Genomic DNA, 14,563 nt, shown 5'->3' on the forward strand with positions numbered 1-14,563 from the left:
TATCTTCTAGAGTCTCTTGGATGCTGATGTTCCTGCTGTACAGATCTTCAGTATACGCCTTCCATCTCTGTTTGATCTTCTCTGAATCAGTTACTATCTGTCCTATGACATCCCTTAACATACCAATTTGAGGTTGGAACCTCCTTCTGAGTTCAGAGATCTTTTGGAGAACCTTCCTTGTTTTTCCGTGTCTATTTCCATCCTCAGGGTCTTTACAGAGGTCATTGTAGTACTGCTCCTTGTCTCTTCTAACAGCTTTCTGAAATTCCCTATTAAATTCTTCCATTTTGCTTTCTTCTGTTTCTTGGTCTTTGGCAGTCTCTTTTCACATTCTTCCTTAACAACTTCTTTGATTTCATTCCACATTTCCTCTGGTTCCCTATCCATGAGATTTAGAACTTCAAAGCGGTTCCTGGTGTTATCCTTGAAAATGGTGGATACATTCTCAAAATCATATCATGGAAACTGGATAGCTTTGTTTTTCTGCTTTAGCTTGACTTGGAACTTGCACATGAGCAGTTCGTGATCTATTCCACAGTTGGCGCCCAGCCATGTTTTTTCTGTTATAACTGAGCTCTTCCACCTCCTTGCACCAATAATATAATCAATTTGATTTCTGTGTACTCCATCTATTTATATCTGATGATGTCCATGTGTAATAGGCGCTGCTTTGGTTGTTTGAAGAATGTGTTAGCAATGAAGAGATGATTGGATTGGCAGAAACTAATAACTCGTTCTCCTGCTTCATTTCTGTTTCCTAGGCCATACAGTCTAACTGTGTTTTCCTCCTTACCATTTTCAGCTTTGGAATTCTAGTCTCCAACCACCAGCAATACATCTTGCTTGCATATTCTGTCAATTTCAGATTGAACTTGAGCATAAAACTCAGCTTCCTCTTCTTCTGCATCAGTTGGGGCATAGACTTGAAAACCTCATGTTAAAGGGTTGTCCACAAAATTTAATTGATATTAGTCGGTCACCAACTGCATTGTACCAAGTACTGTCATTTCTATATCCTTCCTGGCTATGAAAGCAACACCGTTCATTCTCTGTTTTTCATGTCCTGAGTAGTAAACGGTATGATTTTCTGACTGAAAGTGTCCAATTCCAGTCCATTTTAATTTGCTGATGCCCAGGATGTCAATCTGTAGTTGATTCATTTAATCTTTCATTGTGTCAAGCTTTCCCATATTCATGCTTCTTATGTTCCATGTTCCCATTGTAACTCTGTCTTTGCAGCTTCGGATTTTCTTTTCCCGCATGGCAACATCAGCCGCAAGATGTCCAAAAGGCTTTAGCCTAACCGTATCATAAACACTATCGGTACTCTGAGAGATCCTCAGCTCTTCACAGGAACAGGAACACAGGAAACTGCCATATACTGAGTCAGACTATAGGTCCATGTAGCTCAGTATTGTCTACACAGACTGGCAGTGGCTTCTCCAAGGTTGCAGGCAGGAATCTCTCTCAGCCCTATCTTGGAGATGCCAGGGAGGGAAATTGAAACCTTCTGCTCATCCCAGAGCAGCTCCATCCCCTGTGGGGGATATCTTACAGTGCTCAAACACCAAGTCTCCCATTCATATGTAACCAGGGTGGGCCCTGCTTAGCTAAGGGGACAAGTCATGCTTGCTACCACAAGATCAGCTCTCCTCTTCCTCAGTAGCATTTTGAGTACCATCTGACCTGAGGGGCCCATCATCTTATTATTTATTATTATTAATTAGATTTCTATACTGCCCTTCCAAAAATGGCTCAGGGCAGTTTACAAAGAGTTTACTTTTACAAAGAGTGCTTCTTTTGGCTCCAGAACCTAACTCAGCAGTCAGGGACCACTGCAGAGGTCCCCGTCCTTGTCAGACGAAAATCGGGCCAGAAGTCTTTCCAGGGTCCTTTTTCTTAGAAGTCAAAATTTCAGGTGGCACCACTGTTTTTAAGCTGGCTTAACAATTAACCTATTGTTTTCTGTCACAAGCCCTCCAGATAGTATGGGGCTGGGCTATGAATCAAATAAGCAAATAGGCATTACAACCTATGGCAAGGAAGCTCCTAAATTTGCTTGGTACAGAAAGCTCTTCTTGGGCTGAACTTCAGAGCCTTCAAAGCAGAGGGGCAGCTGTTCTTCAGCTTGGCAGATGCAAATAGAACAGCTGACTTTGGTTAGATGCTGTCTAGTGAAGCCAAAAAGTGATAATGAACTCATTTTCTGAATGACAACAGGAAGAACTGATCAACCTCTAAGATGTCTGGCAGGAACATTATCTTCTTGGTCAGGGGAGTAAGATAGGGAACCCTGAGCCATTTGCCTCAGTAAGGGAAGATGATGTACTTGATTCTTGGTAACCACCATATTTTTCTCCTTCCCTCCCTCCTTCTCCACTTCCAGGATCATGGACAGAGATGCCCAAGGGCTGCTCAAGTCCCCAGTGCCCTTCCTCCTGGGGCATAGCCTATCTAAGGATGGCATGGATTCATTCAGCAAACATTTTGAGAGCATCATGGAGTCTCACCGAGCCAAAGGAACTTCCTACACTAGCCTGGATTCCATTGATATCCTGTCTTCCCCCACTCACACACACAGTGGGACTTACTTCACTTTTGATCTCCCTACCCTTACCCCAGCAATACAGGAGCAAATTCGAGACAGTGCCAAGCTCATTGAGCAGAACTTTGCCCCTCTGGCCCTCCTGGAGCCAGACTCTGGAACCAGTTCTGCCACCGATGCTCCCTGGACTGAGCGGGAAGAGGAGCCAAGACGAGGAAGGAAAAGTGGTCTGCAGAGTCCCTGCCACTCTGATGACAGCTTGGGAATTCCCCTGGCCTCAATCATCAGGTGAGTGAACAAGGCTACCTCCAATTTATAAATGGTACTTACTTGGATAATGTTGTCTAGTTGCTCAGGATTCTAACTGAAATTCATCTTTATTTGTCTCTTTTCACTAGCTGTGTGAGACTGAAATCATAGGGGGTGTTGACTGGGCAGCAGCATTCTAGGGTGTTGTCTCAGAAAGCTAAAAAGAGGAGCTAGGGGTATGTGTGCAACAGCGCTTGCTTGCTTATTTATTTATTTATTTATTTATTTATTTATTTATTTATTTATTTATTTATTTATTTAATTGATTTATATACCGCCCTTCCGAAATGGCTCAGGGCGGTTAGATATAGATATTGGTACAGCTATGTCTGAGCATCACAACCCTCCCTTCTGTTCTACTTCCCATCTTTTTGCCTCTTAGAAATGGACCCTTGATCATCCAAAGGATGCTCATCTAGAAAGGGGATGTATGCTTTCTAACAAAATAAATGGCCCTGTGTTGAATTTCCGTAGTGCTCAATTTTCAGTGTGAAAGCTGCCATTTCAAAGGGCATGAAAAAGATCTTTAAACAAAGTCTGGCCTTCTGTGTTTCACACTTGTATTTCCCCATGTTTGCTCATAGCCATTGTTCTCTTCCCCTCCCCACCCCACCCTGCCTAATCTGCCTCAGTACCACTTCTTTTAAACTTGAAGGGGCATTGCCCACACTTCTTTTAAAAAAAAGTTGCTGTCCATTAATATACATGCAAAGACCCTCTCCGGGCACTCCTTAAAACCCATTAAACCCCCCCCCCCGATACTGTCATCCCTTTATGACAGGCTGAGCCCCCTGTGTCAAGCCTGAACCCCACAAATAGAGGTAGAGCATGATTCAACCATTCAAAAGGGAATATCCTGGAGGATAAAAAGTATCTCAAAACAAGGGGTAAGTGTGTAACTAAGCAGTAGGCTAGAGCTGAATATAAACTTCAGGGATGGTTTGGCAGTAAAAAGGTACAGAAGTTGTTTGTTTTATTACAAAAAAGAGGAGAATTTACAGGCAATAAAAAGTAAGGATTGAGGTAGCAAAAATAACAGATAAAAGTAAAATATTTCAGGCATACTGCCTGCTCTAGAAGATGATAGATCAGGAGGCACTTCCATTAAGGCTACAAAAGATTGTTCAAAGCCTTAGCCTTTCTCGGAAGCAAGGTTGCTACCCTATGTTCCAGCCAGGAATAAAGAAGTCTTAAGCATAGCCTTTGGCAAGGCCAGGTCCATTTGGTGTATCCAACCTCCTGTGCATTGGGTTGTCAGTCTCATGATCAGGATCCAGTCCAAGAATGATCATTTTGTCAATGCACAACACTTGCCACTATGCTGTTCTTTGTATTCCATGCAGGGTTGACATCACTGGAAGCTGCTAAGGGCCCTGGGCCCTCAGAAGGGCCCACTGCTGACCCTTGAGACCTCTTCTGTGCCCATAGCATTTGTGTGGTGGTGGAGTAACTTTTCTGAGGCCTACCATGCCCACAGAGGGCAGTTTGTCAAGACTCTCCCCCCACCACACACACAAACACACACCCAAATAAAACCGGGACCTAGCCCTGATTCCATTTATTCCATAATCAGGGCCAGCTGGCTAGTTAGGCTGAGTGTGATGTCTGTTGGTGGTGACAGGTTGGCCAGGGTAGCACCACACCCACCTGCCATCTCCAGTTGCCTCCACTGGCCTGCCCCTTACCCAGTCAGAGTGTAAGCCACCATTGCTACTCTCTTCCTCCAATTCCAGCCACTAGATTATTCTCCCAGAGGGGAAGGGAGTGGAAGGAATTGTGGAGGAGTCTGGATGAATCAGCAATTTATTATAGAACGAGTTTCTTTGACATTTTTAATTATGATGTACATGAGACATTTTTCAATTTGGTGTTTTAATGAAATTTCTGTGCATTAGGTCTTCTTGCGGGGGGAAATGTGACTGTTGTGTGACCTTTTGGAATCAATAACAAGGATTTAAATAAAAGGTTTTAATGTATGTGCAGCACTTCTTTAGGGAAGAGGGATCAGAAACTGTGCATATGGTAGTGTTTTAGTTTGTGCACACACAGAAAAATGTCCAGATTTGTTTTTTCTCTGAAGTGTTCTGTGTAAAGGGTTGGGCTCCATGCCCCAAAACAAAATATTATCCTATATAAATTGATCGGTGGTGGTGGAGGTGACAGATAATCTTGGCTTCATTGCTGTAATAAAGACTGTTATATGACCTTTTCTTTCTTCGCAAATTCACATTTTCTCAAAGGCAAATTGCAGTTAGTGGCCAGGAGATGCACGAAATCTTAAGTTTCCTCCCAGTTTAGATGGACATTGCCTGCCATTAATGCAAAAAGAAGAGTACTTGCTAATGAAGTGCCCCCCCCACTTTTAGTTGTTGCTGATGAGTTTTCAACAGCTTCAAGTTAGCTGTTGCCATTTATCTTAGAATAGACTTGAAAAATGGTGTTCCAACAAACCAAATGCAGTCCCTGCTCGAAGCTGGTTCTGCTGTTTTAAATAAATCTGAGAGCTATGCCTCCATTCTCCTTGAGGTCCCTCCCCATAATGGGGGGAGGGGAGTATCGCTTCGGGCTGAGTGTTGTGGGTCCCTTGAAATACACACCATTAATCATTATGATCATATTAATCCTAGTGATAGTGAATTATGACATACAATATCCTGATGTTTTGTGAAACTATGAAAGCTCCAGGGGTAGCATGAGCATTGATGAGTTTATTTGGCTGTATGGCCATCCCCTGGGAGATCCTGACAGATCAAGACTAGTGGCCTGCTTCTTGCGTGATAACCCAGTTCTGTAGCCTAATCCAGTTTACCCAGTTGTGGGCCTCCATAAGGCACCCCCAAATGGATGGACTGGCTGAACAGTTCCATTGGACCCTGAACGCAATGTGTGTGGAGGAATATCCTGCCCAGCAGGATATGTATTTAGATTGTGACATTCAGTTTGCCATAGGTCCACCATTTAAAGTGCTTAATGACAGGTGACCCATGGCCTTCCTAGCTATATTACCTGAAAACTGGGCAATATACGAAATCCGGAGGTGGTGCAAGGGAGAGGAGATATCTGCTGTACACCAATTGCAACAAATGCTAGAAGAAACGAGAGAGAGAGAGAGAGAGAGCGCGCACAAATGCTTATTGGCTGCCCAGAACTAGCAGAAGAATTAATTTTGACCCACAAGCCCAAGTTTGAGAATTCTAACCAGGTGAGTAGGGGTTGAAGTCAAAGGAGGGATATCTCCCCTTGGGGCTATGTAAATGTAAGTAGGCAGAAGTGCTGGGATAAGTGTGCTGACATAAATTGCAGTGGGAGCCAGAGCTCTGCTGGTGGGGTCAGTAAGGGCTGGAGAGATTATTCTCTCAGGTGTACTTCAGAGCCCCCATGAGCTCTCCTGCCTTCTGAGATTTGACTGAGTACAAGGCTAGCTACCAAGATGTTTCTCACACCCAGCTTTTAGTTTGCATCTCCTCTGGAATGGAGGTGTGCATCCACATATCGGCCACATTTACCCTGAAGTTCCTGCAAGCTATCGGAGCACTTCACAAACAATTCGGGTTTTTCATTGCACATTAGAGTGTAGCTCGATCTATATGCAGGGTAAAAAAATCACTTTTTTGCATCCCTCGCAGAAAACCTGTGGCAAACCCTGCTGTCTGGGAAAGCTCTCAGAGGCAAAGGAAAGGAATTGCAGTACCCATCTTTGACCACATGAGAGCACTCCAGTTTAAGGAATCACTTCACTGTCACTAAAGTTCATTAGATGAGCCAGGAAAATAGGAGGCTGATCAGTCTTTCATGAGGCAAGACCTTCTAACCATAGAGATTAAGGGAAACCCAGGGGCATAGCTAAAGACAGTCTAACCCCATCACTGTTTGGAGCAGAGGTCTACTACTGAAGAAGGCATTATGCCCAGTTCCATTTTTTGCAATGGGAAGCCTTATTCAGAGATGTCATAACGAGTGAGGATGCTGTACAGCACCTCGAGTATGTGCTCTGAAGTCCCACCCTAGCGGTCAAGTGCTCAGAGAGCTGGCCTTCCTGCTGTGCATGCTGGACTGCTGGTCAGATTATTGTCATGATGCAGAACATTTTACATCCTTCTTACATGCCTTTTCACTTAGTCCTGGCTAGCTAATTAGCCTTAGCCATAGATTAATATGTTCCTAAAAATAAAATGTAATAAATGGTTTAAGTTGAACATAGTTAAGAAACCCTTTCCACGGAGCACTTAATACATAACTAGCTGAGCTGGGCACAAAGCATCTGTGCCTCTAGTTCCCCTGGCCACTTTCTCCCCACCCCCACCGCCGCCAGCCTAATGGCAGGAAAGCGGGCCCGGAGAGGGAGGCTGTGCAGCCCTCTCCGCCGCCTACTTGGTCATTGTTCTTGCCTCTCTTCTCGCGCAGAGAGGCTTCATTTGGCCCTAGTGTCGGCTGACCTGATCTTTGGCAGGCAGGCTCAGAGAGGGAGGCTGTGCTGGTCTGTTTGGGCGGCAGTATGCAGGCAGGGCAGCAGTTTCTTTTTCCTCACCCGCCCCTCCCCGCCATGGCCAGTGGCACCTGGGCTGTCTGGGAACTCAATTTCTTTCTGCCCGCTCCCACCTTATTTCCTTTGCCCACTGCCTGCAGCTGCTCGCAAATTCTCGCAAGAGCTGCCACGCATGGGATTAGCGACGGGTACACCTTAGAGAGCCATCTAATGGTACAGCGGGGAAATGGCTCAACCACCAAGCCCTAGGTTGCCAGTTTGAATCCCCACTGGCATGCTTCCCAGACTATGGGAAATACCTATATTGGGCAGCAGCGATATAGGAAGATGCTGAAAGGCATCACCTCATACTGTGCAGGAGGAGGCAAGGGTAAACCCTTCCTGTATTCTACCAAAGAAAAACCACAGGGCTCTGTGGTCACCAGGAGTCAACACCGACTCGACGGCACACTACCTTTACAGCGGGGGCGGGGGAGAATGTAACAGATTGGATTACAAAAATGATGTTGAATGAAAATGTGAAGATTTTTATTTAAATCTTGTTTTATTAAAAAGTCAGTTTTACTAAGTGTGTTATAAAAACAACATGGCTTAAAATGATATTTGAATGTAAGACAATATTAAATTCCATCATGTTCAAGAGCTCTGTTCTTCCCTTCAAAACCATGTTCCCTGAACACATGTGGAGGGAAGTGGAAATGCACCACTGACTCCTTCTCCACAATGTGAGAAAGTTGGGAAAGGTTCATTTGGGCTCTCAGGGCTCCAACTGTATGCAGTTTGGCTTTTCCACATGATCAACACCCATGCAGGACCAGGAATCCTGATTACATCTCAAGAGAGCCTGTGTGTATAGAGCTGCATTTCCACTTCCCACTGACCATGCAGAGGTCAGAAGTGGAGCCAATAGATTCAATCCTCTCCCCACTCCACACAGAGAATGGTTTTGAAGGGGAGTATAGGGCCCAAACCTTTTACAATGGAACTAATGACACTATCAAACAAATTGAGTAAAGCCTGCCTTTCTGTGTAAAAGAACAAAGTCAGTTTTATCCAAGAAGCTGACAAAATGACTACATTAGTTGATGGGACAACCCTGTAGTCTAGCTTGACTAGCCGCCTGCCTACGATGGGATCCTATCCAGTCCAACACAAAATCCAACACAAATCCAACACAAATCAGGAACAGTAGAGAGGAGCTGAGAAACACCCAAGAGGTGCAATCTTACCAATCCTTCAGCATCTATGGCAACACTACCAGCATGCACCAGTCACAGAGTGGCTCACCATCTTGCACACACATACAGGGGTCAGGCATGGGTACACCAAGGCACCCACACACACAACTGCCTGACACAAGAGTGCCATAACACTTTCTGCTGATTGAGAAGCTGTGGCATAGATAACAAGAAACAGAGAGCTGGCAAGGCCCCAGCACAGGGGAGATGTTCGAATCCCCTTGTACCACTCACACACTGCTATAACATTCTGTGCTCAAAAAGGTGCTTAAGAGAAGGAAGATGACTCACTTAGGAGAGAGCAGAATGTGCCACAAACATAGGCCTTCCCAGGGCGATGGGTTCAAGTCCGCATAGGGTAGCAACAACCAGCTCCAGGAAAGCTTTGGGGTTTTTTTTAAAAAGCCAGGAAGCAAGTCAGAAAGGGAGCCCTGACTGCCTTCAGTCAGATGTAAATTCTAGTGGCTCACTATACAGAGAACCAGGGGGGAATCAGGGTGCTTTCTTCCTGTGTTGTGACACCACAGTGCCTGCACTGTCAGCAAGGTGCTGTTCACATTTATGATGTCTTATTTCGGATTTTATATTTGCATTATAGTGCTACAACATTGCAAGTCTGTTGCAGAAAAGTAGCTATATCTTCCCGTTGTAGGAGTTTGAGATTCGAGGGATCATTTTCAACATGATCCTGCCAAGCCAAAGCATTTTACTGCTGTTCTAAAGTGTAATCTGGAAAGCACCCAGGCAAGCCAGGTCTGAGTTCAGCCAGCAGAAATGTTAAAACCAAAGCCAAGTTCATCTTTTGAATGATTGGCTGTCAATAACCGTGCAGGAAATAAAAAAGGTAAAGCAGGCAAGTCTCAAATCCATGTTGCCCAGTCTACAGAGCAGCTTTCTAACTACCCAGCCACAGCAGCAGACAGAAGAAAGACACATCATGGGACATTTCCATCCCCTTGCAAACTTATGGACAGATTATCACAGATGTGAACCATGGATGGGATTCCTCATTGGAAAAGCCTGGGAGGAGTCAGATGGGGAGGAAAGCTGGTCTTGTGGTAGCAAGCATGAATTGTCCCCTTAGCTAAGAAGGGTCTGTCCTGGTTGCATTTGAATGGGAGACTTGATGTGTAAGCCCTGTAAGATATTCCCCTTAAAACAGGGATCCTCAACGTTGGGCCCCCAGATGTTCTTGGACTTCAACTCCCATAATCCCCAGCCCCAGTGGCCTTTGGTTGGGGATTATGGGAGCTGAAGTCCAAGAACATCTGGGGGCCCAACATTGAGGATCCCTGCCTTAGGAGATGGAGCCACTCTGGGAAGAGCAGAATGTTCCAAGTTCCCTCCCTGGCAGCATCTCCAAGATAGGGCTGAGAGAGATTCCTGCCTGCAACCTTGAAGAAGCCACTGCCAGTCTGTGTAGACTATACAGAGCTAGATGTACCTATGGTTTGACTCAGTATATGGCAGCTTCCTATGTTCCTATGAGTCCCCACAAATAGGTATATGTGAGAAACTACAGTCTCTCAGCCAATTGCCTGGCTCTCACACCACATGGCTCATTTTGCTTCAGCATCCCATCTAGCTACAGAGCCCATGTTTGATTGCTTGGCCATCCAGCAACTCTTATCATTCCTCCACCCTCTTAGCAATACCTTCTTTAAGGTATTAAAGAAGAGAAATTAAAGGGGAAATGCCTAATTCATTGTTAAAGGGGAAATGCCTAATTCATTAAAGGGGAAATGCCTGATTCATTGTTAGAAGGCAAAACTGTATTAATTCCTAAACCTCGAAAAGATAGATCTCTGGCCAGTTCTTATCACCCTATATTGCTTCTTTATTATGACTTGATTGAAGTGCAACTTACATAGGATAATAAATATAACTGAATATGTGAAAAGGGTAATATCCTTTTTCTAGCTGCTCTTTTTGTTGATGTGGAAAAGATCCTTTGGCTGGAAATTCCTCTTGAAATGGCAACTTTCTTTTGCTGGTGCATTCATTGAAATGAGTAAAAGCCATTTGTATAATTAAGCAAATTTATTCTTGAATGGCTCTTTTTCAGATGCATGTCATATTTGCATAGGCATTAGATAGGGAAGTCCCTCATCTGCTTTACTGTGGGCCTTTCCAGATGGCAAACTGTGGGGTGTTCAAAGCTTTTTTAAAAGTTCCAGACATGATCTTACTTCATGTATATTCTTGATCATACCCATGCCATGCAGGGACCTCACACAATTATAGCAGTGCTTCTTACAGGCCAGCTTTGGCATTCCAGAAGTACCAACTCTTTTTGCCAGTTAAAGGAGCACGTTCCACTGCAAAAATAATGTACCTTGCCTGCTCAGCATGTGTACAGAGAATAAGACTACACTAGGAAGTAGCATGGAAGCTTGCTGAAGCATATGTGCAGGAAGTAAGACTGCACTTGGAACTCACACAAAAGCTTTGAACAGCCTGTAATTTATTGCCACCTCAAAAGGGAGTTTATGTCATTTCAGTAGAACCTTTTGTATTATTCTAGAATCAAAAACTTTCTATGTAAGAGAAGAGTTAAAGGGAAGAATTAGAAGTGCCTATTAATTCCCCAAAGCATGGAAATTGTAAAGCAAGGTGCCTTGACTTCAGTGCCTTGTAAGCAATAAACCCATTCCACAGTCTCACATATTGTGCTCACTTATATGCACCAGTGCTTTCCCCTTGGCCTTTCAGCCTTCATTGTATCCCTCTGTGCTTTTAAATATGAAATAATTCTGACCACCAACCTTTTGTATAGTTTATTTTAAGCTGCAGATTGTCGCCTGGTGCACGCTTGAACCAAGAGTAAAATGAACAAAGTAACTACTCAAGCTTGTCAGAACTCAAAGCTATAGACTTGCACTGCTTATAAATTTTACAGATTTGATTTATTCATTTTAAACAAAGCCAACCTGCTGAGGTCAATCTTAAGCATCTTTAGTCACAACCTGCAGAGGAAGAAAATTGGGATTGATAGAGCAAAGGAGAATGTGGGTGCATGGATGCCAAGTTGTGAGTCCTGTGGAAGAGACTGTACATGGCATGGAAGTTAAGGTGGTTTCCATGCTTTCTGGGGCATAACTGAATTTGTAGGCACCTTAACTCTTCTCTTAAACCAAAAGTTTTTTATCCTAGAATTACCTTGTTTTAAAAAGGGAAATGCACTAAATTACTGGCTGGGGTGGACTGTAACTTCACTGTGATTCTATAAAACTTGATATTTGCACTTTAAGGTATAGAAAACACTTTACATATCAATACTTTATATGGTCAACAACCAGAAAACAACAAAAACCAAAATAAAACAATATGATACCAGCAATAAACAAAAGCAACTACTAAGACAATTTAACCAACTCTTGACGAATTTTACAGCTTATAAAACAAAATTTAGCGACCTTCAAAGAAATCATTCTGGTTGGACAGTAAATATTGAAGGTAAAATAAATCCGAATGACCTTAACTTTAAAAGGAGTATAAAATGAGTTCAAATATCCTTCTAGAAAGGATATGAGCTGTTGATTCAATTGCACCTGCTCCATAAGGGCAGAGCCAAGCTTTGTACAGTATTTTCTTATACTTTCCTTCTAATACTGTCATAGGACAAACTTCCTGCTTTGTTATAGGAAGCACATTAAAAAAGCTCTTCTGAATTAAATATCTTGCTGGTCTTACATTTGATTGATTGCTCAAAAATAAGTTTCTTGGAAGGCTAGATTGATCTAAAAGACCTTCCATATCCATTACCATTGTCTGAGTGTTCTCTTAGCCTGCTCAAAGCCCAGGATGATAAGAGCTTCTTGTGAGAATCTGTAATAATATAATTTATGATAGATCTTTTCCACTTTGAAACAAAATTATCTGCTTACGTCAATGGAGCTAATCCTACTGGAGAAAAAGAAAACCTTAGCCAATAAGTGAAAATATATAGCCATAGCTCCGTCTCCGCCTTAATTACACCTGCTTCTTGGTGGAGAACCAGATTAGGTACACACTATGCAACTTGGAAGCTATTTCTTTAAAATATGGATTGTATGGCCTCTAATGGGGTAAAACTTTCATAAGGCCCAAGGTTAAGCCCCATACAAAAGCTGAAAATGGGCTTTGGCTAAAAATAGCTTTATAACTGCTGGAATAAAAAATGCACCTCTAGAGTAATAAAAATATTGTATGGCTGAGGCCGATTTCTATGCATTCTGCGAAACACAATCCAAGTGGGTACTCCGCCTACCAAAGGCTACACCTATTTAAAGATTTCAACCTGTTCAATTTCATGACCATTCAGTTTCCATGAGTAGGTTTTGGGATGCTTGTCTTTGTATAATTAATCTCTAAGGCTTCCTCACTGCAGTATGAGGCAAGAGAACGTAATGCATGTTTTAAGCCAATCAGAGTCTGGTACAACAAGACCACATCATCCACATAAAGTACTATTGTGGTATGTTTGTTTACTAACTGGAGGATGATGGGCAGGGGCGGATTAATCTTTTGGCCGCCCATAGGCAGCCAAAGATTTGCTGCCCCAGGGACAAGAGTAAGGGGGCATGGGGGGGAGGGAAACTTATTTCTGTCTTTCACCTTTATAAATGCTGCTGTGTAGCAGCAGAGCCTCTGCCACTACACAGTGGCATTTATAAAGGTTAGAAAGGAAGAAAGGAAGAAAGAAAGTTTCCCTCCAAGATGCTGCTCCCCAAGATTTGCCACCGTAGGCGGCTGCCTATACTGCTTATGCAGTAATCTGCCATTGATGTTGGGCAGAATTATTAAGTGAAATACTAAGGGATTAATATAGAAGTTAAATAATAAAGGTGCCAATATACAACTTTGACACTTCTCCATGTTGGAATTTCTTTTGCAAGGTGACCTTGCATACTACATCAGACTTTCAAACAGGATTTTTCATGAAATTTGTACAATAAAAGTAGCAAACATCTATCTATGGAAGAATTCTTAAAATTTGGACCACAGCTTTACTCTAGAAATTAAGTCAAAAGGAAATCTAAAGTTAATAAAGGCAGCCTACTTTGCAATGATAGATTTATCTGTATATTTCTTGACCAAATGCTGCAAACCTCCCTGAGCTATTTTTGGAGGGGCAGTATATCAATCAATCAATCAATCAAATAAATAAAATTAAATAAGAGCTTGGTCCAATGGGGAATGGCCTTCTCTAAAGCCGGCTTGTTCTACCAAAATGCTTTCAGACTCTAACCAATCCAAACGTTTTTCATGTTAATGTTTGGCATACAACTTACTAATTATACTCAAAAGACTGATGAGATGACAGTTAGCAGGGATATTCCTTTTGTCTTTTTAATAAATAGGAATTATTATAGCTATACCCCAACCTCTTGGGTCCATTGCAGTACGAACTATAAAAGCAAATAAGGAAGCCACTTCACATATGTTCTCTCAATAATCTTCACATCAAGTCTGCAATGTAGACCATTTTTATTATCCCCATATTATTCCCATTTTATTCTAGTTTATTCAGCAGTTCAAAAAGGATACTAGGCAAACGGTGTAAACAATTCTTGTTTTCAGGGAGAGAAGAGGCTAAAGTTGAGGCACAATGGCTTACAACAACTCTGGAATGTAGTCCACCACTTTATTTATGTATTTATTTAAAATATTTATACCCCGCCCCTCCAGTGCAATACTGCTCGGGGCGGCTTTCACAGACTGCCAATCAGATGAACATCACAGAAATATCAAAAGAGAAGGAGCCAGTAATTAAGGGAATGATAAGCCAGAGATTGCAAATCAAGGCAATTTAGAGAAGCTCTGTTTTCTAACACACCCAATGTGCCACATGTAAACATGCATGGCAACACGTGGCTGTGCCCTCCTGTGCTCAGGACGTCATACAGGGGTCTAGCAGTCACCCACCTCTATGGCAGAAAGTAAATTGCTGCTCCCAGAGACTGCTGGGTTGAGAGGAAGGTTTTGTTCCCCCCTCAGCTGTAA

At 42.9% G+C, this 14,563-nt stretch overlaps 1 protein-coding gene across 4 annotated transcripts in view; it reads left to right on the forward strand.

Annotated features, from left to right (window-relative positions):
- The window catches only part of PSD (pleckstrin and Sec7 domain containing), a 140,543-nt gene that overhangs the window by 39,446 nt on the left and 86,534 nt on the right, over positions 1-14,563 (forward strand). For all 4 annotated transcript variants that reach the window (XM_053312752.1, XM_053312753.1, XM_053312751.1 and 1 more), the window contains exon 5: positions 2,387-2,833. In XM_053312752.1, the coding sequence (XP_053168727.1) occupies positions 2,387-2,833 (447 nt within the window). The remainder of the gene's footprint in view (positions 1-2,386; positions 2,834-14,563) is intronic.

The sequence above is a fragment of the Hemicordylus capensis genome, chromosome 3, assembly GCF_027244095.1.
Source record: "Hemicordylus capensis ecotype Gifberg chromosome 3, rHemCap1.1.pri, whole genome shotgun sequence".
Lineage (NCBI taxonomy): Eukaryota > Metazoa > Chordata > Lepidosauria > Squamata > Cordylidae > Hemicordylus > Hemicordylus capensis.